The 27735-nt window shown below is 35.9% G+C and overlaps 1 protein-coding gene across 2 annotated transcripts; it reads left to right on the top strand.

Moving 5' to 3' along the window:
- The first annotated feature begins 4467 nt into the window (after positions 1 to 4467).
- Positions 4468 to 27292, top strand: LOC133244205 (alpha-amylase 2B-like). 2 transcript variants are annotated; one of them, XM_061411025.1, is made up of 11 exons: positions 4468 to 4887; positions 16069 to 16282; positions 16618 to 16764; positions 17818 to 18015; positions 18410 to 18640; positions 19455 to 19588; positions 22323 to 22445; positions 22539 to 22638; positions 25366 to 25484; positions 25591 to 25716; positions 27038 to 27292. In XM_061411025.1, the coding sequence occupies exons 2-11, from the start codon at positions 16115 to 16117 to the stop codon at positions 27225 to 27227; spliced, it is 1536 nt and encodes a 511-aa protein (XP_061267009.1). In that variant the 5' UTR covers positions 4468 to 4887; positions 16069 to 16114; the 3' UTR covers positions 27228 to 27292. The 2 variants fall into 2 exon arrangements, with proteins under 2 accessions (XP_061267009.1, XP_061267010.1); XM_061411026.1 differs by lacking the exon at positions 4468 to 4887 and adding an exon at positions 8898 to 8984.
- The last annotated feature ends 443 nt before the right edge of the window (positions 27293 to 27735 follow it).

Below are 27735 nucleotides of genomic sequence, written 5' to 3'. Positions count from 1 at the left end.
TCCGACTCTTTGTGACCCCATGAATCGCAGCACGCCAGGCCTCCCTGTCCATCACCAACTCCTGGAGTTCACTCAGACTCACGTCCATCAAGTCAGTGATGCCATCCATCCATCTCATCCTCTGTCGTCCCCTCCTCCTCCTGCCCCCAATCCCTCTCAGCATCAGAGTCTTTGCCAGTGAATCAACTCTTCGCATGAGGTGGCCAAAGTACTGGAGTTTCAGCTTCAGCATCATTCCTTCCAAAGAAATCCCAGGGCTGATCTCCTTCAGAATGGACTGGTTGAATCTCCTTGCAGTCCAAGGGACTCTCAAGAGTCTTCTCCAACACCACATTTCTTCTCCAACACCACATTTCAAAAGCATCAATTCTTTGACGCTCAGCTTTCTTCACAGTCCAACTCTCACATCCATACATGACCACTGGAAAAACCATAGCCTTGACTAGACGGACCTTTGTTGGCAAAGTAATGTCTCGGCCTTTCAATATGCTATCTAGGTTGGTCATAACTTTCCTTCCAAGGAGTAAGCATCTTTTAATTTCATGGCTGCAGTCACCATCTACAGTGACTGGTTCCAAATAGGAAAAGGAGTACGTCAAGGCTGTATATTGTCACCCTGCTTATTTAACTTCTATGCAGAGTACATCACGAGAAATGCTGGGCTGGAAGAAGCACAAGCTGGAATCAAGATTGCCGGGAGAAATATCAATAACCTCAGATGTGTAGATGATACCACCCTTATGGCAGAAAGTGAAGAGGAACTAAAAAGCCTCTTGGTGAAAGTGAAAGTGGAGACTGAAAAAGTTGGCTTAAAGCTCAACGTTCAGAAAATGAAGATCATGGCATCCGGTCCCATCACTTCATGGGAAATAGATGGGGAAACAGTGGAAACAGTGTCAGTCACTCACTTGTATCCAATTTTTTGTGACCCCATGGACTGCAGCACACAAGGCTTCCCTGTCCATCACCAACTTCCGGAGCTTACTCAAACTCAGGTCCATTGAGTTGGTAATTTATTTCTTCGTTATATCTGAAGGATAACTTTGCCTGATAAAGTATTCTAGTGGCAATTTTTAATCTTTCAACATATTTAATGTATCATGTCATTCCTTCCTGGCCTGTAGAGTTTCTTGTGAGAAATCCACTGATAGTCTAACAGAGTTCCTTTGTAGATCATGTTCCTTTTTTCTCTGGCTAAATTTAGGATTCTTTCTTTATCATTGATTTTTTTTTAACAGTTTTCATTGAATGTGTATTGGAAAGATTTTGATATTGAGATAATAGGCTGTTCTATTAGCTTCATGAATGTGTATGTCTAATTCCTTCCCCAAGTTTGAAAAGTTCTCAGCTATTATTTTTCAAATAAATTCCCTGCCCCCTTTTACCTTTCTCCTCCATCTGGTATACCAATTATTCTTATATTTGCTTCTCTGATTAAATTCTTAGGGTTCATAGTGTTTCTTTATTTAAAAAATGATCATAGTTCTTCTAACTGGATCATTTCTAAATTCTTATCTTCGCAGTCACTTATTCTTTCTTTCATCTAATCTGTTCTGTTACCTTTGCTGTCTAATGACTTCTTTATTTTATTTATGGGTTTATTCAGCTTCAGAATTTCTGTTTGGTTCCTAAAAATTCAGCTTATTTGGTAAACAATTCCTTCTAGTCATTAATTTTGTTCCGGAATTCATTGACTTTCCTTTCTGAGTTTTCTTATAGCTTATTGAATTTCTTCGTAATAGCTACTTTGAATTCTTTATCAGATCTCAGTATTCTATGCCTTTGAGTTCAGTTCCTGGAGAATTATTATTTTCTCCTTGTGATACCATATTTCCTTGATTTTTCATGTTTGACATATGTGCCTCTGCTTTCACAGTTGAAGCAGCAAATAATTTCTCGGCTAAGAATTGCTTACTTGGGCTGTTACAGCTCAGTAGGCTGACAATTAGAAAGCTTTCTTTGTTTTCCAGAAGGAGGCACTGTAGCTCAAGTTTTGCTGGCTCTTGGGACTGTGCTTGGGACTTTAAAAAGAGTTGGCATCAAAATGGGGGTAGGCTTGCTTAGGTTTAGCAACTGAGATTTTGAGGGTGCCAATGCTTGATAGGGGAATCCTAGAGTTAGGGAATTCAAGGATCCTGAAGCAGATAGTAGGAAATAGGTTCCTTCAATGCCTTTATCTTATCTGCCCCTTTTCCTTTCCTCCCCTCCTTCCCATCATAGAAGTCACTCCACAGAACTCCAGATCTACTAGGGAAAAACGGGACCTTGCATGTGGTCAATTTGTCACTCACCACTTTTGTTTTTCTCCTCCTCCTCTAACACAGAGGTAGCTACTTCCACTGCCAAAAGCCCAGTGTCATTTAAGGGTTACCTTGGAAAGGAGAGCTGCCTCAGCAAGTTCTTCCTTCTCCTCTACCTACAACCATGTCTCAGTCCTGCTCCAGTGGCATGCTGGGTTCCCTCATCAAGCTGGCTGGACCTCCGCAAATTCTGTCTCTAGTGAGGGTCCACCCAATTGTGCGTTCTCCAGGTTATACTTCTCCCAATTGGAGCAAATGAGAGTGGGGCAGACTCATCCATTCCCTTGGATCTGTAGCCCTCTTTGAGGCCCTATCTACCTATAGGAGGGTAGAAATCTTCTAAGTGTCCTGTATAAAAAATTCAGAGGACTTTTGTTTGGTTATGGATGTCCAATTAGTTATAAGTCAAATGGGAGAGGAAAAAAAGGAACAATTCATACCACCATTATGCTGATATCATGTCAGTTTTGCTCCTTTTTAGAGTGGTTATTTATCTAGTGTTAATGCTGCTTGTCTTGCTCTTAGTTCTTATTTTCTACATCAATAAAATGATTAGATAAGTGTTTTAAAATGACCAAAAGTAGGACAAGAACAATGTATTAATGGCAGATTTTTTATAAATCTATAATTTCATGATTTTATATTAAATATATATATATATTTGAAATTTTGGTTATTACTGAAAATCTAGAAACCACTGGACTAGTTTTTTCCAATAATCTCTCTCATTGTTAACATTCTCTGATCTTATGGTTTATCCTTCCCTTGACTTCTTATATTCCAAGAGAAAGAAAATGTCATTTAAGAATATTTTATAAATCAAAGATCTTAAGGGAATTTAGTGGTTGTATTGGGAGAAGGCAATGGCACCCCACTCCAATACTCTAGCCTGGAAAATCCCATGGACGGAGGAGCCTGGTAGGCTGCAGTCCACGGGGTCGCTACGAGTCAGACATGACTGAGCGACTTAACTTTCACTTTTCACTTTCATGCATTGGAGGAGGAAATGGCAACCCACTCCAGTGTTCTTGCCTGGAGAATCCCAGGGACAGGGGAGCCTGGTGGGCTGCCATCTATGGGGTCGCACAGAGTCGGACAGGACTGAAGCGACTTAGCAGCAGCAGCAGCAGCAGTGGTTGTATCACTCAGGAGAGAATAGGTTATGCTGTAGTAACAACTAAAAATTCTCAGTGCCTTACAGTAACAAAGTTTTTCTCTCATGTTCATCTCAGATTAACAAGGGGATTCTTCATATTAGTCACTTTATAATCTGTCACAGAAAATCATCTTGACACGTTTTATAATCATAGAAGCCTCAAAGTAAAACGTTACTTCTGTTTGCATTTCATTGCCAAAGCAAATCACATGAGCACACCTGAATTCAATAGGACAGGGGTGTATATTTCACCTGCAGGGAGGAGCACTGAATATTTATAAGCAACGTATAATACCAGAAATAAAAACTAACAGAAGTATTAATTTTTATTTAGAATGAAAGAAAAAATAGGAAATTTTGGAATAACTCTTACTATTTCTATAATCTTCTGAACATATTAATATTAACTAAACAGAAATTTCCATATTTTAAGATATTGTCACATATAATTTTTTGTTTGATTTTTTAGAACCACCCAGTGAGGGAGATTAAAAAGACTGAATTGTGATAAAAACTCACTGCAGTGTTATTAATAGATCACTTGGTTTTTAATTTCAGTGTCAACATTTACTAAAATATAATCATGGACAAACTGCATTATTCCATTTCTTAGTTTCTCAGGTTTCTTCTTTAAAGACTGAGTATAATCATAATTCTATCCTGAATTTATATATCTGTGAGGAGTCAAAGTGATAATACATGGAAAAGGCACATAGTAATACTTGATGCACATCGGTAGTTGTAATTTTTTGAAATTTTATCATATTTATCAACAGTACTAGTATTCTCATTTTTCAGATGAAGACCTAAATGCAATCTACAGATTTTAATGTTTTCTCTAAGCTTCACATAGTAAATGGCAAAGCTTGGATTCAAAATTAGATTTCCAGTTTAGAGATTTTGTTTATAGTCTACTTACACTTAACTAATTTGACACAATTATACTCTAATCTGTGTCTTTAAGGTTATTTTAACAAAAAGTACCCCACCATAGATTTATATAAATGGATCAGGGGAAAAAAAGACTGATTGAGATTGGGAGAGGATATTGAGAATGAGAAAGGAAAACAAATAGAAAGTAAGCAACTGAAAAGGCGTGGTGTCATTAGAAGAGGAGGCAGGGGAGCAAACTGAGCTGGGGGAGGGAAGTCAACAGTTTGCTCAGGAAGCAGGAGGGAGAGTGGCCAAATCTGGTGTCATGTGGAGCTCAGAGTATACTTTTTGTACAAATTAGATTTGGAGACTTTGAGCAGGATTGTAAGAGCACCTCTTGAAAAGAAGAGTATAGGAAATCTATAAAATCCTGAATTCAGATTTTTTTTTTCCTAACTGAAAAGAAAACTAAACCAGAACTGTGTGATTTTGTTGTTTTATAATTGGAAAGACTGAACTATGGATTTGGGAGACCACTGACTTAGGGAAGTTGATGTGGTAAGTTATTAAAATGGTTTTGAGTGTCATATAGTTCTTCCATTTTTTTCTCAAAATGAGTGATTTCTGTCATATGCTTTGATACGTTCAGAGTTCACAATCTATTTTAAACTTGTTGACAACTCAAGTTTCAGTATCCAGCAGCACAAAATGTACTCTGTGTTGAAATGCATCTGGGCCGTGGCTCAAAATGTTTCTCTCATTTTATAAGTGTGGTATGTAAATTTGATTGTCTTTACCTTCATTTCTCTAATGTTTACATGTGACTTATCCTGAGAATAAACCTTGTAGATAAGTCTAAGTAAACAGAACTTTTTTTCTTCTTAACATTAGGTATGTTTTATTGAAACTTCAAATATAAATGCTCCCTAAAGAATATTGCTTTGTTAAAATATTATCAAAGATCCTATTTAATGTTTTTTAGGAATTCCTAAGACATGTCATTTGGTAAATTATAGTAACTATTAGAGTTTTAAAATAAAAATAAATTTCCACTTTTTAGAACAACCCAGAAAATATGAGGTGTGGGCAACAGAGCACTGATACTAGTATTACTGTGAATAGCTTCTCTGAGTAGAACCACTTTAGAAAGACTATAATAGCAAGTAGACTATAATAACAATAGAAGTAGATATAAAAACTACTTCAAGTTCTTATTTTTCTGTTTTATTATTAATGCCAAAGATGTCAAGAATTTGCAGTATTTACTTTTCAAGATATAAATATCTGTTTTAATGTCTCTGCTCTGAAGTTTATAACTCTTTAACTTAGATGAAAATTAAGATTACATGAGAAAACATATGACAATGGCTGATCCTTGGTAAAAGTTATTATATGTTTTCATATCTCCACCTATGCTCTAATACTAATAAAATCCCCCAAATTGTGTCTGCAGGTTATCCTTTATTCTAATAATATTTTTATATGCTTTGTGAAAAACGCTTGTTGTTTAAAGGACAGTTCAGAGATAACTGATGAGGCAATGATGAGAAGTTTTCACAAAACTAATTTGTAGTCTGCCAGAACCTCTAAAGAGGTTTAAAAAGAGAGAGCTGGAAAGAAAGAAAAAGAAAAGAAAATGGGGAAAAATTACAAGTGAAAAACATTCCTAGTTTCTTCTTATCACCATCTGTTCCTCTGGGGGGATATGAAAATACTCTGAGATGTAGGAAATACTTGAGAATTTGGGAAGAGTGGAATGGAAAGACAATATTTAAGATGAAAAGTGAAAGTAGGATGAGAGCATGAGTTTCTAGCAGTTGAATAGCATCAGAAGTAAAAATAACAATATAATAATAACATTACAGCAATGAAATATTGATACATTGAGCTTTTACTGTATCCATGCACTGGTATAACAACTTTACATGTATTGATCAGTTTAATCATCATAACAGCTCTATGCAGTACATGTTGCTTTTTTCTAGTTTATAGATAAATTTTAGGGTCACACAGCTGATAAACATCAAGGTCAGGATTTAAACTATATTTTGTGTAACTCCTAAAGTCTCATTCTTAACCATTACATTTTAATATTTGAAACCTTGAGTCAAGTGTGAAGTTCAAATGATGCTCTTTTTCTCTCTCAACTCTTTATCACCATCAGTGCTATGTCATCCACTCTCTACTCAGTCTTTGCTATTCTGTTTCTAATATTCATCTATATTCAATTAGTTTCTTGTCCTCTTTGCAAATTTTCCTTCCTTTCTTGTTATTGAAAACATTTATTTGGTAATTAAACTCCTCTCCCTACTTTGAAGGCAACTTTATATGTTCCCTCCTAGCTGACCCGTCATATAGACTGCAAAGCTATAACACTGGATTCAACATCCGTATTGGTATCTTGTCAACTTTCAAGAGTCTAGCTCTCCAGGTCTGATAATCCCACCAGAGTGCATTGGCCTATACATGCTAGTTGCTTATAATGGCATTTGTTTTGATTGGTTGGCGTCTGTGCTAAATCAGTTGTTAAATATTTTGTGCGTCATTTCTGAAACTATCATTTCTTTGTTGAAAACTGCCAAATCTCTCTTCTTTCTCCATATCTAGTGTTTTTTAATACAGTAAACTCAATATATCCCATAATCACTCTTCAGGGTCCCTAAACCAAGTCTGCCTCTAGATTACACTATGAATAATAATAGTATTGTCATTGTTCTACTCACTAACTTTTAAATCATAGAGTCACTAACCTTTAAATCATAGAGTTCTCTTTGATTCTTCCTTTTCTCTATTCCCCTACATTTGATTAGCTACCATTTTTGTAGAATTATCTCCACCAAATGTATTGTTGGGCTTCCCTGGTGGCCCCGACAGTAAAGAATCTCCCTGCAATGTGGGAGACCCAGGTTTGATCCCTGGGTTAGAAGATCCCCCAGAGAAGGAGATGCCAACCCACTCCAGTATTTTGCCTGGAAAATTCTATGATCAGAAGAGCCTAGCAGGCTATAGTCCATGGTGTCAAAGAGTCAACATGACTGAGCAACTAACACACACAAATCTATTGTCTCTCTCCCCTTTATATCATTTCATTATTGCTGAATAACAATAATAACTTACTATGTCTCAGATATCTCTTTGTCGACTAAGTAGTTCTTCTATTGATTTAGCTATGGAACAATTGTTCAACTACAGTTAGCTGGTAGGTCAGCTCACATGATTGGAAAGGCTCAGGCCACTTAAATCTCTCCACATGGTCTTCTATCCCAGTTATCGCACCACAATGGTTCTCAGATTTTCAAGAGATGTACAGATGACAATCAAACTTCTGACTGTGTCTGTATCTTGTTTGCTGATATCCCTCTGGACAAAACAAGTTATAAACCAACTCCATAATCTATGTAGGAAGAGATTCCACAAAAATATGGATACTGGCAAATGTCATTCATTGGGTGGCACTTATTGGTACATAGTCTCCAATTTTTATTTTACTACTGAAATCCTAGTTCAGGTTTTTCATCACTAGTCTGTTTTACTACTGCATAAGTTTCTATATTTGCCTGCCAGTTCTCTTTGCCTGCCAATCCAATCCATCTGCTATACTCCAGAAACTCTAATCATGTTACATTCCATTTTAAAAACAAGCAAAACCTTCTGTAGCTTCTCATAATTTTCAGGAAAGTCTGCTTACTTCTCCCTGACTTTGCAAGACTCTCAATATAATTTTACTAAGTCCTATTGCTCCAACACTTCTAATTCAGTGTTCTATAAAACTATATTCAGTTCAGTTCAGTCGCTCAGTCATGTCCGACTCTTTGCAACCCCATGAATCTCAGCACCCCAGGCCTCCCTGTCCATCACCATCTCCCACAGTTCACTCAAACTCACGTCCATCGAGTCAGTGATGCTATCCATCCATCTCATCCTCTGTCATCCCCTTTTCCTCCTGCCCCCCAATCCCTCCCAGCATCAGAGTCTTTTCCAATGAGTCACCTCTTTGCATGAGGTGGCCAAAGTACTGGAGTTTCAGCTTTAGCATCATTCCTTCCAAAGAACACCCAGGGCTGATCTCCTTTAGAATGGACTGGTTGGATCTCCTTGCAGTCCAAGGGACTTGCTATTCTCCTTGCTCAATTCCTACAATTGATACACATTTTTTTCTTATTTAAAAACCATTTCACTTTATCTCTTTTCATTAAAATAAAACTGATTCTTCAGGGCAGTTTTCAGTCAGTTCAGTTCAGTCACTCAGTTGTGTCTGATTCTTTGTGACCCCATGGACTGCAGCACACCAGGCCTCCCCTTCCACCAGCTCCTGGAGCTTGCTCAAACTCATGTCCATTAAGTCGGTTTTGTCATCCAACCATCTCATCCTCTGTCATCCCCTTCTCCTACCGCCTTCAATCTTGCCTAGCATCAGGGTCTTTTCCAATGAGTCAGTTTTTTGCATCAAGTGGCCAAGTATTAGAGTTTCAGCTTCAGTATCAGTCCTTCCAATGAATATTCACAACTGACTTCTTTCAGGATTGAGTGGTTTGATCTCCTTGCAACCCAAGGGACTTCAAGAGCCTTCTACAACAACACAGTTCAAAAGCATCAATTCTTTGGGCAAACCACTTCAGCTCTTGTGTTAAGAACCCCATGAACAGTATGATAAGGCAAGGCAATTTTACATTCCTCTATTCCTGTCAGTCACAAGGGATTTTCCTATAAATGGAATCCCAGAACACTTACTCACATGTCTCTTAAAATAATGATTATGTATTTCACTTTATTATTGTTATTTGTATTTGTGCATGGACTTGTCCTTTCTCAGGCTTAATATGATAAAGGTGCTACAACAGTGCTGTCCAATAGAAATATAATGAAAACCACATATGTAATGTAAAAGTTTTAGTAGCCATATTAAAAGAGATAAAAAGAAACTAGGGGATTTAATGTTAATAATAAAATTTTATCTAGCCTAATTGGGCTTCCCTGGTTGCTCAGATGGTAAAGAATCCTCCTGTAATAGGGGAGACCTGGTATGATCCCCGGGTTAGGAAGATCCTCTGGAGGAAGGCATGGCAACCCACTCCAATATTCTTGCCTGGAGAATCCCCATGGACAGAGGAGCCTGGCGGGCTATAGTCCATGAGGTCGCAAAGAGTCAGGCGCAACTGAGTGACTAAGCACAGCACAGCCCAGTGTATCACAAAGTATCTCATCATACAAATAAATTTTTTACATTCTTTTTCATACTAACTCTTCAAAATCTGAAGTATATTTTCCATATATAACATGTTTCTGTTTCAGTTCAGTCACTCAGTCATGTCCGATTCTTTGCAACCCCATGGACTGCAGCACACCAGGCCTCCCTATCCATCACCAACTCCTGGAGTTTACTCAAACTCATGTCCATTGAGTTGCTGATGCCGTCCAACCCCCTCATCCTCTGTTGTCCCCTTCTCCTCTTGCCTTCAATCTTTCCCAGCATCAGGGTCTTATCAAATGAGTCAGTTCCTTGCATCAGGTGGCCAAAGTGTTGGAGTTTCAGCTTCGGCATCAGTCCTTCCAATGAACATTCAGGGCTGATTACCTTAGGATGGACTGGTTGGATCTCCTTGCAGTCCAAGGGACTCTCAAGAGTCTTCTCCAACACCATAGTTCAAAAGCATCAATTCTTCGGTGCTCAACTTTCTTTGTAGTCCAACTCTCACATCCATACATGACTACTGGAAAAACCATAGCTTTGACTAATGGAGATTTGTTGGCAAAGTAATGTCTCTGCTTTTTAATATGCTGTCTAAGTTGATCATAACTTTGCTTCCAAGGAGTAAGTGTCCTTTAATTTCATGGCCTCAGTCACCATCTGCAGTGTTTTTGGAGCCCCAAAAAATAACGTCAGCCACTGTTTCCACTGTTTACCCATCTATTTGCCATGAAGGGATGGGACCAAGTGCCATATTCATTGTTTTCTGAATGTTGAGCTTTAAACCAACTTTTTCACTCTCCTCTTTCACCTTTATCAAGAGGCTCTTTAGTTGTTCTTCACTTTCTGCCATAAGGGTGGTGTCATCTGCATACCTGAGGTTATTGATACTTCTCTGAGCAATCTTGATTCCAGATTGTGCTTCTTCCAGTACAGCATTTCTCATGATGTACTCTGCATTGAAGTTAAAGAAGCAGGGTGACAATATACAGCCTTGACCTACTCCTTTTCCTATTTGAAACCAGTATGTTGTTCCATGTCCAGTTCTAACCTGACCTGCATACAGATTTCTCAAGAGGCAGGTCAGGTGGTCTGGTATTCCCATCTCTTTCAGAATTTTCCACAGTTTGTTTTGAGTCACACAATGAAAGGCTTTGCCATAGTCAATAAAGCAGAAATGGATGTTTTTCTGGAACTATCTTGCTTTCTCACTGATCCAGTGGATGTTGGCAATTTGATCTCTGGTTCCTCTGCCTTTTCTAAAACCAGCTTGAACATCTGAAAGTTCACGGTTCATGTATTGCTGAAGCCAGGCTTGGAAAATTTGAGCATTATTTTGCTAGCGTGTGAGATGAGTGCAATTGTGTGGTAGTTTGAGCATTCTTTGGCATTGTCTTTCTTAGGGATTGGAATGAAAACTAACCTTTTCCAGTCCTGTGGCTACTGCTGAGTTTTCCAAATTTGCTGGCATATTGAGTGCAGCACTTTAACAGCATTATCTTTCAGGATTTGAAATAGCTCAACTGGAATTCTGTCACCTCCAGTAGCTTTGTTTGCACTGATGCTTCCTAAGGCCCACTTGACTTCACATTCCAGGATGTCTGGCTCTAGGTCAGTGATCACACCATCGTGATTATCTGAGTCATGAAGACCTATTTTATACAGTTCTTGTATTCTTGCCACCTTTTAGTATCTTCTGCTTCTGTTAGGTCCATGCCATTTCTGTCCTTTATCAAGCCCATCTTTGCATGAAATGTTCCCTTGCTGCTGCTGCTAAGTCGCTTCAGTCGTGTCCAACTCTATGCGACCCCATAGATGGCAGCCTACCAGGCTCCCCTGTCCCTGGGGTTCTCCAGGCAAGAACACTGGAGTGGGTTTCCATTTCCTTCTCCAATGCATGAAAGTGAAAAGAGAAAATGAAGTCGCTCAGTCATGTCCGACTCCTAGCAACCCCATGGACTGCAGCCTACCAGGCTCCTCTGTCCATGGGACTTTCCAGGCAAAAGTACTGGAGTGGGTTGCTATTGCCTTCTCTAAATGTTCCCTTGGTATCTCTAATATTCTTGAAAAGATCTCTGGTCTTTGCCTTTCTATTGTTTTCCTCTATTCCTTTACAATGATTGCTGAAGAAGGCTTCTTATCTCTCCTTGCTATTCTTTGGAACCCTGCATTCAAATGGATATATCTTTCCTCTTCTTCTTTGCTTTTCACTTCTCTTTTCACAGCTGTTTGTAAGGCCTCCTCAGACAGCCACTTTGCTTTTTTGCATTTCCTTTTCTTGGGGATGGTCTTGCTCCCTGTCTGCCGTACAATGTCATGAACCTTTGTCCACAGTTCATCAGGCACTCTGTCTATCAGATCTAGTCCCTTAAATCTATTTCTGACTTCCACTGTTTCCCTACTTTCTTCAATTTAAGTCTGAATTTGGCAAGAAGGAATTCATGATCTGAGCCACAGTCAGCTCCTGGTCTTGTTTTTGCTGACTGTATAGAGCTTCTCCATCTTTGGCTGCAAAGAGTATAATCAATCTGATTTCCATGTTGACCATTTGGTGATGTCCATGTGTAGAGTCTTCTCTTGTGTTGTTGGAAGAGGGTGTTTGCTATGACCAGTGTGTTCTCTTGGCAAAACTCTATTAGCCTTTGCCCAGCTACATTCTTTACTCCAAGGCCAAATTTTCCTGTTACTCTGGGTGTTTCTTGACTTGCTATTTTTGCATTCCAGTCCCCTATAATGAAAAGGACATCTTTTTTGGGGTGTTAATTTTAGAAGGTCTTGTAAGTCTTCATAGAACCTTTCAAATTCAGCTTTTCATCATTACTGGTCAGGGCATAGACTTGGATTACTGTGATATTGAATGGTGTGCCTTGGAAAAGAACAGAGATCATTCTGTCGTTTTTGAGACCGCATCAAGTACTGCATTTTGGACTCTTTTGTTGGCTATGAGGGCTGCTCCATTTCTTCTAAGGGATTCTTGCCCACAGTAGTAGACATAATGGTTATCTGAGTTAAATTCACCCATTCCAGTCCATTTTAGTTTGCTGATTCCTAAAATGTTGATGTTCATTCTTACCATCTCCTGATAGATCACTTCCAATTTGCCTTGATTCGTGGACCTAACATTCCAGGTTCCTAGGCAGTATTGCTGTTTATAGCATCGGACTTTACTTCCATCACCAGTCACACCCACAACTGCATGTTGTTTTCGCTTTGGCTCTGTCTCTTCATTCTTTCTGGAGTTATATCTCCGCTGATCTCCAGTGGCATATTGAGTACCTACCTACCTGGGGAGTTCGTCTTTCAGTGTCCTATCTTTTTGCACTTTCATACTGTTCACAGGGTTCTCAAGGCAAGAATATTGAAGTGGCTTGCCATTCCCTTCTCCCGGGGACCACATTTGTCAGAACTCTCCACCATGACCTGTCTGTCTTGGGTGGCCCTACACAGCATGGCTCATAGTTTCATTGAGTTAGACAAGGCTGTGGTCCTTGCGACTAGATTGGTTAGTTTTCTGTGATTTTGATTTTCAGTCTGTGTGCCCTCTGTTGGAGAAGGTTAGAGGCTTATGAAAGCTTCCTGATGGGATAGACTGACTGAGGGGGATCGTATTTCAAGGGTTTAATAGTGAAGTGTTCCTTGTGGCTACCATATTGGACATTACAACTCAAAAATTCTATGAGAAACTTTGTTGTAGTACATAGAATGTTGACCTGTGCTAGGACAATTATCAAATTTCAACTTTGTAACTTATTATGTGAGCCTGAACAATTTGTTCAGTCTCTCTAAGCCTTAGTTCCTTTATGTGTGCAAAGTTTCTGCAATGATTAGAGTAGACTATATTATACAATTTCTGACATAATGTTCATTTGTTTTAAAAAAAATCAATGTGGACATGACCCAAGCTACACCAGTGTCTTACACAATACCTGAATTTTAGAGTCTGTATGTTGCAAACATTTATTGATTATGCTATTTGTTTTGCAAGGACCATTAACTATGAAGTCTACCCTTAAGAAAATTTGTTCCAGAATCATGGCCATATAAATATTTACTTTTTACAGAATTAATCAAATATCACTTATTAATATCATATAAGTTCAAAAACTATCATAGAGAATAGTCCTACCTTACTATCAAGATAAACTTCATAAAGATGCTTTATGCATCTGAAAGGAAGAATAGGTACTAGGTATTCAAGGGTGATAGAAGGGAACTTGAAAATACTTGAAAGTCATGAAGGAATAAAGTTGCTTGTAAAATATAAAAGAATTTTAGTTTTGCAATGGATGGGTGTTAGGGACCGTGTTTGTGTTTCACTCCACCACAAAATTCAGATGTTGATACGCTACCTCTCAGTGGGATGATATTAGGCAATGACACCTTTGGGAAGTAATTATGTTAAGGTAAAGTCATGAGAGTGAAGCTCCCCTGATAGAATTAGTGTCCTTGTAAGAAGCAAAAAAGTGTAAAATTCTCAATGGTCTACACCATGTGAGGATACAAGAAGAAAATGTCCATCTGTGATCATGGAAGGGAGCTTTCACCAGACACTGGATTTCTGATATTTTGATCTTGGGTTCCCCAGACTCCACGAATGTGAGAAATAAACATTTAATTATAAGCCATCCAGTCTATGGTATTCTTGTTACAGCAGCTTGAACTAAATTATAATTTTTTTAAAAATTTGAATATAGAGATTATTCACAAAGTGGGTTGGAGAAAGGACTGAAGCAGAGCATTAGGATTCATAGAGTGCTCTTGGTATTTCCTCCACGAAGCTAGTACTTCATTTTTCCTCATCTTAGTAAATGGTGTCACCAAATACCCACTTCTTTAGTTTTTCTCTTTCCCTTATTCTTGAGCTCTAATCTATCTGTAAACCTATTGCCTTTTTACCTGTGAAATGTGTTCTGTCACTGCCCCAGTCCAAACCATTTACTTCTTTCCTAGACCACTGAAAAAGCCTACTGATCTGTTTGCCTCTATTCTTGTCTTCCTATAAGCTACTTTCTTCACAGCAGAGCACTAATTATTTTTAAAAGCTAATCAGAATCTTTTAGGTCCCTTTATTTGACCCTCAGTGGCCTTCTCTTTCATTATATTCCATAGGGCCCTACATGATCTGGCCTATTTCTCTTGACCTCATCTTGTTTTCCTCTCCGCTTTGCCACCTGCTTTAGTTGCACTGACTTTTATTTATTTTATTTTATCTTTTTAGTGTCATTTGAGTATTCTTAGCTTTTTCCTACTTTGGGCTTTTACTATTGCACTTTCTTCTAACTAGATTACTCTTTTTCTGATCTTAAAATAACTGCCTTCTTCTAATCTTTCAAATTCTACCTGAAAATCACTTTGTCAAAGGTACCTTCCCTGACTATTCAGTCTAAAATACACTGATGGTGAAGTCATTTTCTATTTTATTACACTGTTATTTAATACTAGTTCTTATTGTCATCTTACATTGTTTTACTATTATCTACTCATGTATTTTCTTTCTTTTCCACTATAATGTAAGTTGCTCGAGAGCAGTATCTTGTCTGTCTTGTTCATCATTGTATCCTGAATATTATCCATGTTCTTAGCAAAAAAACAGACACTTAGTTAATGCTTGTTGAATGACTAGATTAACTTTTTTCCACCAGTACTATATTCTGTCTAGTAGAATTTCATGTATATTAAGAAGGAAAATGGATGTGAATTTATTAACAGTGTTTTATCATATATAAGAGATACTCGGTTATAAGAAATAAGAGGGGGAAAAAAGCCACACTCTACTGCTACAGCCAATGCATTAAGCACAGGATTTGATGAAGAGGGGAGGAAGGAAACTCTGTTTCCTCAATTCACGGTCATTCATCTTCCAAGTGGTTTCTTAAATCTTGGTGCAGAAAGTTAAATGATTACAAATTTTGGTTGAGGGTAAAACCAGAATGGAATTGAATAGTCTGTTTTTGTTTTGTTTTATTTTTTGAAACTGAAATGTTACGAATATTTGAAATATTTTGACTGTGAATTCAGTTGACTCCAATTGTTTTTTCCTTCTATTAATAGAGGACTTCAGAAATAAGGTCTAATCCTAGCTAAGTAATGCATGATTATGAACTTTATATATATTTTAATATTCTCTCAATAAGGAAAACATTGTTATAAAAGGTCATTTAGATCACGACTCTCCAAACTCCCAGCCATGGACCAGTACCAGTACCAGTCCATGACCTATTAAGAACTGGGTCTCATAGCAAGAGGTGTGTACAGCTTATGAGCCAACAAGGCTTCATCTGCCACTCCCCATTGCTCCCAACACTCGAATTACCACCTGTACCATCCCCCACCCCTGGTAGCCATGGAAAAATTGTCTTCCATGAAACAAGACCCTGGTACCAAAAATGTTGGTGACCGCTGATTTAGGTGGTATTCCTATGAGATTTTATGGATGTTCTTCATCCGTTTAATGTTATTATTAATAGTTCTGTTCAGATTATGAATAAAGAGTCTGTGGTCCAAGTGTTTATTCATGTTAACATTTACTTTGTAAAATATTCTTCTTACAGGAATACAGATAGTTGCTGGAAAGAACACTGACAACTTCAATGCAAAATGAAGTTCTTTCTGTTGCTTTCAGTCATTGTGTTCTGCTGGGCTCAGTATGCCCCACACACCAAAACTGGACGGACATCTATTGTCCATCTGTTTGAGTGGCGCTGGGTCGATATTGCTCTTGAATGTGAGCGATACTTAGCCCCCAAAGGATTTGGAGGGGTTCAGGTGAGTATTGTTCATTGTATAAGTTGCAGACTTTGCTGTGCTGAGAGTAAGTGGTAGTATCCTCTGTGTCTGAAAGCTGGGACAACATTTTACCTCACAATTAAAGTACTCTAAGTAAAACAGTTTTCTGAGGGAAAAAAAAAATTGAAATTGTTGGTGACTTTGTTTTATTTCTAAGATAATTTTTTTCACCAGGATATTCAATAGTTGCAAAGAAATGTAGCTGCAAATACAAAGATTCAGAAGTAATTTTAGACTATTGATTAGTTTCTAAAATATTCAGTGATATAAAGTAAGCCATAATTTGATGCTTATTAAGCTTGTTTTATTTGTAGATCTCCCCACCCAGTGAAAATGCTGTGATTACTGACCCTTCAAGACCTTGGTGGGAAAGATACCAACCAGTTAGCTACAAGTTATGTACAAGATCAGGAAATGAAAGTGAATTCAAAGACATGGTGACTAGATGTAACAATGTTGGTGTAAGTGAATTAAAGTTTTCTTTAAACATATTATATAGAAAAATAATTTATCTCTCTTGCCTCTTGTTCCTTTTAAGCAGAATAATTTTCATATATTTTGAAATTTTACTTCATACTTTAGCTACAAATAAATTTTATATTTTTTTAATTTTATATTTTAAAAATATAAAATTTAGTTGTTACCTAATATTCAGCTTTTTTAATTATTTGTATATATGCCATTTGTCCACTAAAGAAGATGAAGGAAAAGTTTAAGGCCACAAGCTTAAAGCAAAATAGCAAGTTTTAACCCCTTTTTCTGTACACATTCCTCGGAAATACTTTTCCAGTTTTGAATAGGAAATTCTACTTATAATATTTACTGATAGGTTCATGTGACTTGTTTCTCCACCCATAATCCCAGGTCTTCCTTCCCACAGGTTTTATGATGATATGTAATTATTTTCTCTTTGATAAGGAGGATAATGAGAGACAATACCTAATTTTATTTCTTCTGATCCTAAATAGATACTAGAGGCTGGCTTCTGTTTTTTAGGATGACCCATGTAATTTCAAAAATCAATAATCTCTCCTTCCTCAACTGATTCTGATCTCCTGCCAATAATAGTGTCTTTGCATTTTTTTCATAGTTTGGGGTTCATTTAATTTATCATACTCAGCGCTTACGCGGTCATGTCTGACCCGTTGCAAGCCTATGGACTATAGCCCGCCAGTCTCCTTGGTCCATGGAATTTTCCAGGCAAGAATACTGGAGTGGGTTACCATTTCCTTCTCCAGGGGATCTTCTCTGACCCAGGGATCGATCTCATGTCTCCTGCATCTCCTGCATTGCAGGCAGGTTTTTTACTGCTTGAGCCATTTGACCAAGTGGCTGGAATGCATGTAGGGCTTCAATTCACAATGCTTTCTTTTACACTTGACTGTTGCTTTTCTAAGATGGTAAGTTATAAAATAACAAATATTTTGGAGTGTCATCAATGTGCTATAAACTCTAAATAATAATATAAATTTCTACCTCTGTAAGCCAAACTGAAATAGAAATTTTTCTTTCAGGTTCGCATTTATGTGGATGCTGTAATTAATCATATGACTGGAAGTGGTGTGAGTGCGGGAACGAGCAGTACTTGTGGAAGTTACTTCAACCCTGGAACTAGGGATTTCCCAGCAGTCCCATACTCTGGATGGGATTTTAATGATGAAAAATGTAATACTGGAAATGGAGAAATTAAAAGCTATGATGTTGCTTATCAGGTACTTAGAAAAAATGAGCTATCTATGCTTTTTATTATCCACATGTAGTTTACTGATCTCCATTTTAAATGTTAGTTTAGATTGTTTAGAAAAACAAGATTCCAAGTCTGACTGTTAAAAATAATAATTTCAAATCAATATTTAAAACATTTTCTGAAATCTAATTTTTCACAATGAAAAATGTCATCCACTGCATTTTCTACATTCTCTATTTTTATAATGAAAAATATTTCTAAGGTATGTCCATAGTAGGATGTCAGTAACTTAAGAGACCAGTGCAAAGAAGGCACTATAGAAATATCTATGAATATTAATGAATAAATGAAAATAATTAAATGGATTCTCAGGTGGAGGTGATGTTCCAAGGATCAATCACAAAGTTTTACTTCTGTAGGTCAGAGATTGTCGTCTGGTTGGTCTTCTTGATCTTGCATTGGCGAAAGATTACGTGCGCTCCACAGTTGCTGAATATCTAAACCGACTCATTGACATTGGTGTAGCAGGGTTCCGAATTGATGCTTCTAAGCACATGTGGCCTGGAGACATAAAGGCAGTTTTGGATAAACTGCATAATCTAAACACAAGCTGGTTCCCTGAAGGAAGTAGACCTTTCATTTACCAGGAGGTATGTCAATACATGTGTATGCTAAGTCACTTCAGTCTTATCTGACTCTTTGCAACTCTATGGATCGTGTCCATATAAAATAATACCATTTATTATTCATCAGAGTATAATTCATCAGTATTCATCAATAATTTATCAGAAAATAAATGGCAGATTTCATTAAAAACACAGTTTCTGTAGATTAATGGATGAATCATTTATATAGAAGAGTGTTCCTTAACCTCCTTTTATTCAGACTGTATGTTTATCATAAGAGGTTTTTTATGCAAGTTCTGATAATTTATATAGGTTGCAAAAATCTCTATGTCATATAATGTCCCCAGAAGTCATTATAGAAGACAGATAATAATATAGTAATTGTCTTAAGACAGGTTATCTGACTTTAAATCTTGGCTAGAGCACTATTTAGATGTATAGTAAATTGATCAACCTGAGGAGCAATTTTTTCAAAATTTATCAAAAAGAATAATGATAATGGTTATATCTTTATATTATTTGGAGAATTAAAGAGGTAATATTTATCAAACACTGAGAAAGATTGTCAGCCAGGCATTAAGTGCTATATAAATATGAGCTACTTTTATCATTTATGATTAAGACTAATTTGGACAGCATTCTTACAGGACAACAGGTTACTTTGTCATGCTCCTTTTAATATTGTAGTATATATTTTAGCAAAGAAAAATAAGAATTTTGATATAAGGAAAACTATTTGGGGCATTTCATAAAAATAGATAAAGCTATTTTCTATATAATTTTAACTTATTAGTTAAAATTCTTTCTTAAATGATATTTTTTTCTTCATTTCTATGAGGTAATTGATCTGGGTGGTGAGACAATTACAAGCAGTGATTACTTTGGAAATGGCCATGTGACAGAATTTAAGTATGGTGTGAAACTAGGCACAGTTCTACGCAAGTGGAGTGGAGAGAAGATGGCTTACTTAAAGTAAATGAAATATGATTTATCCTTTGAATTATTTCACAGATTTATTTGTGATATTACCCCAGCATGAGTTTTCTTCTTAATACATTTTATTTAGACAACTTTCAAGGATTCATTTATTAATAACAAGTGTTATACTTCCCTAACTGCTAAGGAATCATCATCATTATTTAGAATGTCAATCACAAAGAGGTGCTTTTTGAGATCCAAAGCATAATCTAGAGATTTTAATCTGTGATTTTGATCTAGAGATTTCAACATGACTCTACTAGATTTGACTAATGTTTGCATATAATTTTCAAGCCCAGGTTATTGTTAAAATGATTCTATAATTTATGAATGGCTTCCTACAATGAAGCCATGCTATAGAATTACATATATTAATCAACTAATTGATTTCAAATATTAACATTATAACAATATAATATTGAAGGCTTATTTAAACCCAGTTTCTCATTCTGTATAGTATGATAGTGGATGTTGGTCCTTCTAAAGCCCATCTAAATTATAATATACTGAAAATTTTAAAATATCTTTTATAACAAAAATCTTATATCTGTAACATGAATGTAATTTAAGTAATTCCTACATATATACATGCATGGAATATATTCCTAGATAAAATTAAGGTTCTTTCAGTTTTTAAGTATCAAAAAAGACACATTTTTCATTTTTACCAAGAATTTTATTGAACAACATATTCACCATTTAGTTCCACTATCTTCTGCCAGGCAACTTCATAATTTTATCTATTATACAGTATCTACTTTTCATTCTTTGTTGCAATTTTGTTTTTATTTATTTTTTTTTAATTAAATTTTATTTTATTATTATTATTTTATTTTTTTTTTACTTTACAATATTCTATTGGTTTTGCCATACATCAACATGCATCCACCATGGGTGTACATGTGTTCCCCATCCTGAACCCCCCTCCCACCTCCCTCTCCATACCATCCCTCTGGGTCATCCCAGTGCACCAGCCCTAAGCTTCTTGTATCCTGCATCGAACCTGGACTTGCGATTCATTTCTTATATGATATTATACATGTTTTAATGCCATTCTCCCAAATCATCCCCCTCTCCCTCTCCCACAGAGTCCAAAAGACTGTTCTATACGTCTGTGTCTCTTTTGCTGTCTTGCATACAGGGTTGTCGTTACCATCTTTCTAAATTCCGTATATATGCGTTAGTATACTGTATTGGTGTTTTTCTTTCTGGCAGTTTTGTTTTTAAAATGGAATTTTTTATTTATGTCTAATTAGAGAACTGCATGCAGAAATATAATCAAGAAGTTTTTTTCCCCACTTAACGATGTGGAACCCAAATATCAAAGCGATTAACCTAACCACGCTGGTACAAATGATTTTCACTTCCTGATTTGGGTATTTTGAATGTGTTGGCTATCACATGTGTGGTATAACATTGATTGCTCTCAAAAGTGTCTCAATTTGATTACTATAAACTTCATCTGGTCTACTAGACCATGGAACATCATCTAGTGTGGAATCTCAAACATGAAGATAATGTAGTTTAAAAAAAAAAAAAAAACGATATAAATTCCTCCTTTTCCTCTGGCTTAATGAATATCATTTATTCAGTATAAAATCTTTATATGTTCCACATGTTAAGAATAAATGTACATTAAATCTTGAAAAAAAAAAAAAGAAACTTTGTAAAACTTCACAAAAATTTGCACTTTTGACACATTCAATCAGTAAAAGTGCCTTCTCCATAACCTGCTCAAATCGTTTTTTGCATTTCTGCTGCTGCTGCATCACTTTAGTTGTGTTCGACTCTGTGTGACCCCAGAGATGGCAGCCCACCAGGCTCCTCTGTCCCTGGGATTCTCCAGGCAAGAACACTGGAATGGGTTGCCATTTCCTTCTCCAATGCATGAAAGTGAAAAGTCAAAGTGAAGTCGCTCAGTCATGTCCCACTCTTAGCGACCCCATGGACTGCAGCCCACCAGGCTCCTCTGCCCATGGGATTTTTCAGGCACGAGTACTGGAGTGGGGTGCCACTGCCTTCTCCTTTTGCATTTCAGTTGCATTTAAATGTTTCTTGAAATAGTGGGCTTCCCTGATAGCTCAGTTGGTAAAGAATCCACCTGCAATGCAGGGGACCCCAATTCGATTTCTGGATTGGGAAGATCTGCTGGAGAAGGGATAGGCTACCCACTCCAGTATTCTTGGGCTTCCCTTGTGACTCAGCTGGTTAAGAATCTGCCTGCAATGTGGGAGACCTGGGTTCTATCACTGTGTTGGGAAGATCCCCTGGAGAAGGGAAAGGCTACCCACTCCAGTATTCTGGCCTAGAGAATTCCCTGGTCTGTATAGTCCATGGGGCCTCTAAGAGTCGGACATGACTGTAATGAAGCATGGTATGCCAAAAATGCTTTTTCTCTGCATCATTAATATTAAAATGGCTAACAAAAACTCACCAATTTTGATATTTTTTTTTTTAAATGCATACTGCTATGACAGCTGTCACAACACAATCTAACTAAGTTGTTTCAGTTGAAAGATAACTAAGCACTACTAGAGCCATCTAATGGCAAAAACCAAATGCAACCCAATATATCTATATATATTATATTTTAAAAGCCTTGAGAATAATTGTTTAATTAGAGCATTTCATTACAGGGTGCTATAGTGAAAGGAATACACATTTAGGTTATTCTAAAGTCATTGTAAAAGAATGCATATATGTGTTTTTAAGATTTGTTTTTTAATAGGAACTGGGGAGAAGGCTGGGGTTTCATGCCTTCTGACAGGGCACTTGTCTTTGTTGATAACCATGACAATCAGCGAGGGCATGGAGCTGGGGGAGCATCTATTCTTACATTCTGGGATGCTAGGTAAGAAACAAAGTTCTCCATTTTTAAACCTACATTTTAATGATGTTAAAAATATTATTTTCTTCTATAATGTTATAATTTTATGCCTTTTAGACTGTACAAAATGGGAGTTGGATTTATGCTCGCTCATCCCTATGGATTTACACGAGTAATGTCAAGCTACCATTGGCCAAGACATTTTGAGGATGGAAAAGTGAGTTTTGGTGCTGTCCAAAATATCTTTTTCTCAAACAAAAATAATTAATTTTGGTTTAATTTCTCATGATGGTATTACATTCACTAGTTTATCAAATATTTATTAAGTGTAAATCTGATATAGTGCTCTTTTAACAATGCAGTGGATATTTAAAAATCAAAAATGAATGATCTCTGTTGACAGAGTATGTAGGTTGTTTCAAAGTATAACAAATATACACTCTCAGCCAACCGGCCTACAAAAAAAAATACCCCTTAAAAATAAGGATACAGTGAGTAAAATGTATATTAAGGTATTTGGAAATTTAGTGAAGTTTACTTTTCAAACTGGAGATTTCAAATGTAGCATCATACAGCAACTTCATACCTCAAGGGGAATATCTATCTTCAGATAGATATTTCTCTAATTTCTAGTAGGTCCTTTTCAAGTTTAGAAGTCCACTACTACTTTTTACAGCAACTCATTCTATTCTTAACAGCCTTAATATTTAGGTGTTCCTTTATATTGACCCAACTTATAATTTCCAGTACAATTAGTCTTTTTTTTATTTCTCATGTCAGGAGTCATGGCATATGTTCATTTTCCTTTCTCCATAACATTGGCAAGGCTTTTTCAAGACTTCTGCATGCTAACAACTCTTAGTTTTATCCGTCATTCATCATACCATATGATTTAAGACAGATATTGATAACCTTCCTTGACATAATCTGTCTTTTCCTATTAGATTATCTTTGAAAGTACCAGTCAGAAATTTGGTCAATTTAGTAAAGGATATTGTTATATTTTGATTAATATATTTATTGAAAAAAGGAGAATGAAATAAAATAATATGTATTTAGCAATTATCATCTGTAAAGCATTTTTACATATCTTTTTCAATTTTTATAGAAACTAAGTCATATCTTCATTTTATAGAAGAGGAAAGTGAGGCACAGAAGTTATGTGTATTAACTAAGTTTTCCTTGTTAGTAGTAACAGAACCTGTTACTTATTCTTAGTAATAGAACCTAAGAATAAGAATTTAAATCTTGCTTTTTCTAACAATAAAGTCCTTGCCATTTCAATGACATTATACTCACTTCCAATAGTGATATTGAAAAGTCATTGTAATTCCTTGGAAAGATAATGAGAGGGTTAAAAAAAATCATTCCCTTGTTTGAAATACGGCACTAGAGAATGAAAAGTTAGGGATAAGAGAAATTCAGTAAAAATACTGAGCAAGTTGGATAGTAAATGAAGACACTACAAAGACACAAATAGGACAGATTGGGTTCGGTGTACTAAATGAGTGGCTCAGATGGTAAAAATAAGGACACATGTAATGTTAAAAATGTAAGCTTTTATCAATAAATGGTGCTGGGAAAACTGGATAACTACATGTAAAAGAACGAAATTAGACCACTTCCTAACACCATTCAAAAATAAACCCAAAATGGATTAAAGACCTAAATGTAAGGCCAGAAACTATAAAACTCTTGGAGGAAAACATAGGCAGAACACTGACATAAATCACAGCAAGATCCTCTTTGACCCACCTCCTAGAGTAATGGAAATAAAAACAAAAATTAAAAAATGGCACCTAATCAAACTTAAAAGCTTTTGCACAGCAAAGGAAACTATAAGCAAGATGAAAAGACAGCTATCAGAATGGGAGAAAATAATAGCAAATGAAGCAACTGACAGAGGATTAATCCCTAAAATACATAAGCAGCTCATGAAGCTCAATATCAGAACAAATAACTCAATAAAAAAAGATGGGGGGGACATAAGACCTAAACAGACATTTCTCTAGAGAACACATACAGATGGCCAGTAAACACATGAAAAGATGCTCAACATCACTTATTATTAAAGAAATGCAAATCAAAACTACAATGAGGTATCACCTCACATCAGTCAGAATGGCCATCACCAAAAGATCTATAATTGAATGCAGGAGAGGATGTGGAGAAAAGGGAACCTGCTTGCACTGTTGGTAGGAATGTAAATTGATACAGTAACTATGGAGAACAGTATAGAGATTTCTTTAAAAATTAGGAATAAAATTATCATATGACCCAGCAATCCCACTACTGGGCATATACCCTGAGAAAACCATTATTAAAAAATACACATGTACCCCAATGTTCATAGCAACCCTATTTACAATAGACAGGACATGGAAGCAACCTAGATGTCCAGTGACAGATGAATGGATAAAGTTGTGGTACATATACCCAATAGAATATTGCTCAGACATAAAAAGGAATGAATTTGAGTGAGTTAAACTGAGATGGATGAACCTAGAGCCTGTTATATACAGTGAAGTAAGTCAGAGAAAAATAGATATATTAATGCATATATGTGGAATCTAGAAAAATGGTATGTTTGAACCTATTTGCAGGGTAGGAAGAGACTTAGACATAGAGAAGAGACTTGTGGACACTGCAGGGGAAGGAGGGATGGAAAATTGAGAGTAACATTGAAACATACATCACCATATGTAAAATAGATAGCTAGTGGGAAGTTGCTGTATTATTAAGGGAGCTCAACCTACTGCTCTGTGACAATGTGGAAGGGTGGTATTGGAGGGTAGGGCATTCAGGAGGGAGGAGGCATGTGTATACTTGTGGCTGATTCATATTTTTAAGCAGCGGAAGCCAACACAACATTGTAAAGCAGTTTTCCTCCAATTAAAAAAAAATTGAGCTTTTAAAATTGATTTTTTTTTTTTTGCTAATTGAGGATGTTAATGATTGGGTCGGGCCACCAAATAATAATGGAGTAATTAAAGAAGTTACTATTAATCCGGATACTACTTGTGGCAATGGCTGGGTCTGTGAACATCGATGGCGTCAAATAAGGTAGGAATACTTATTTAGACATATCCTCTAATAATAAACTTTCTTAACATTTTGTTTTAAACTATTGAAGCAGTCATCATTATTTCACATGCTCTTTTTTTTTTAGGAACATGGTTATATTCCGTAATGTGGTTGATGGACAACCTTTTACAAACTGGTGGGATAATGGTAGTAACCAAGTAGCTTTTGGAAGAGGAAACAAAGGATTCATTGTTTTCAACAATGATGACTGGTAAGTAAATATCAGTTAAAAATGATATTTTATGCTAATATTCTTGGTTTATTCTTTTCCTGCTCATTTGCTTTTTTCATCTCTGAAAAATTCTTTAGATGGCAGATTAAGAAAACATAATGATCAGAAAAGGCCAGAAGAAAAATGATGATGATGACTCTTATTCTTTTGAGCTCTGTTTATATGTACTTTCTTTTCTAAATGGAGTTATTTTTTGTGCACTCTTGCATATCTTTGGTAGATATGATGCACATGTATATGCCCCTCATATAAAGTACACAGCATAGTTAATAAAAACTTTGTGAAATTTCTAGAAGAATGTCTTCTAGGGATTTTAAATCAATAATGGGAAAATGTTCCCTCTAGTCTGAAATATCTTTTTCTATAACTTTTTTTCACCTACTCTACTATCTGGTTTTTTTGGTCTTCTTTTTCACTTTCCTGTCTCTTTGTGACAAATACTTTTTAAAGCATATATATAATGAATACATATAATACATATATAGGTCATTTAATCACCTCAGGAGATTTTTGAGTTTTTGTCTGAGACATCTCATACTGATTTTCATTTATGATACTTATAATTCTCTACCTCCAGCATACTGTTTCCCTTATAGAACTATAGCTCAGAAGACCTCTTTGCAGGCAGTTGCAATGTCTTAATCCAAGGCCAGCTTCCATTCTTCTTAGCCCACTCTAGGCCGACATATATTTCACTGACAAAAAAATAAATAAAGTATATACTTATCTTCCCCAAGAATTCATTGCTAGTCCTTTGATGTCTGTCTTTTGTATGTCTGTCTTTTGTAGATGGGAGAAACAAGTTTATGAGACATCTTTATATTTTGAAACTGTATACTTCTTCATAGAAATGTGAGATTATTTTTATCTGCAACCTCAATTTATTTTAACTTCTTAAAAAATTTTTGAAGAAATAATCAAATTTAAATTCTTGAAAGTAATAAGTATATTCTTAAGTTCAGACAAAGGCAAATTAAAAATATTTGTGTTTACCAAAGGTAATAATTTTCTCTAAGGGACATAAGTCACTCAAATCTTCACTGATACTCTTCAAACTTTTTTTTTTTCTATAAAATTTATTATTGACTAAGAAACTCTGAAGTCCTCTATAAGAATTTTGTTGGCTCTGATAAAACTATTTACATCCACTGAAGAGGTCTTTGTGTTTGAATTTTATTTTAATTGCGAAATTGACTGCTTAGAGTTCTATAGCACACAGTTAAACTATTTTAGAGACAGTCTCTAATCTTGATTTTACTTGTGGAGAATTCAAGTTAAATCTTAAATTTCATTTTTACAGGGCGTTATCTGCAACTTTGCAAACTGGTCTTCCTCCTGGTACATATTGTGATGTTATTTCTGGAGATAAAATTGGTGACAATTGTACAGGAATTGAAATCAATGTTTCTTGTGATGGTAATGCTTATTTTTCAATTAGTAACTCTGCTGAGGATCCATTTATTGCAATTCATACTGAATCTAAATTATAAAATTTAAATTAAATATATGTATATATATGCCCAGAGAAATAAAGTTTCTTTTATTATATATGTAATATGTAACTTTTCATGATTCATTAATTTTGGTAAAAGCTATAATAATCAACTTGAACAACTCAGAAAAGCATAAAAAATGATAATTATAAGTACAATCAACATTTTGTTTCATTTTAGAAGATTCTCATTATTTCTCAAAATAATTTCTAAGAACTCAGAAAGGCATGTTGAAAAATATGTTTGTTGCCATTAACACCATTTGCCCAGCTATGTATCTTTAATCCACATCTGTATTTATTACATAAAATGTTTCTAACAGCAGCACAGCATAGCTTATTTAATGATGATTCCCATACAGTCATACAAGTATAACACTTGGGTATTTTTCACAATATAAAGACCCTTTCATGGTTAAGAAATTAAAAAAATAAAATAAATTATGTAGTCTATAGTTCTTAATTCTCTTGAGCTCACAGGTATCTTCTCCTACTTTATATTCTTT

Source organism: Bos javanicus, chromosome 3, assembly GCF_032452875.1.
Source record: "Bos javanicus breed banteng chromosome 3, ARS-OSU_banteng_1.0, whole genome shotgun sequence".
In the NCBI taxonomy this organism is placed as follows: Eukaryota; Metazoa; Chordata; class Mammalia; order Artiodactyla; family Bovidae; genus Bos; species Bos javanicus.
Note: the sequence above shows the minus strand (reverse complement) of the source record. Positions and strands in the feature narration are given on the sequence as shown.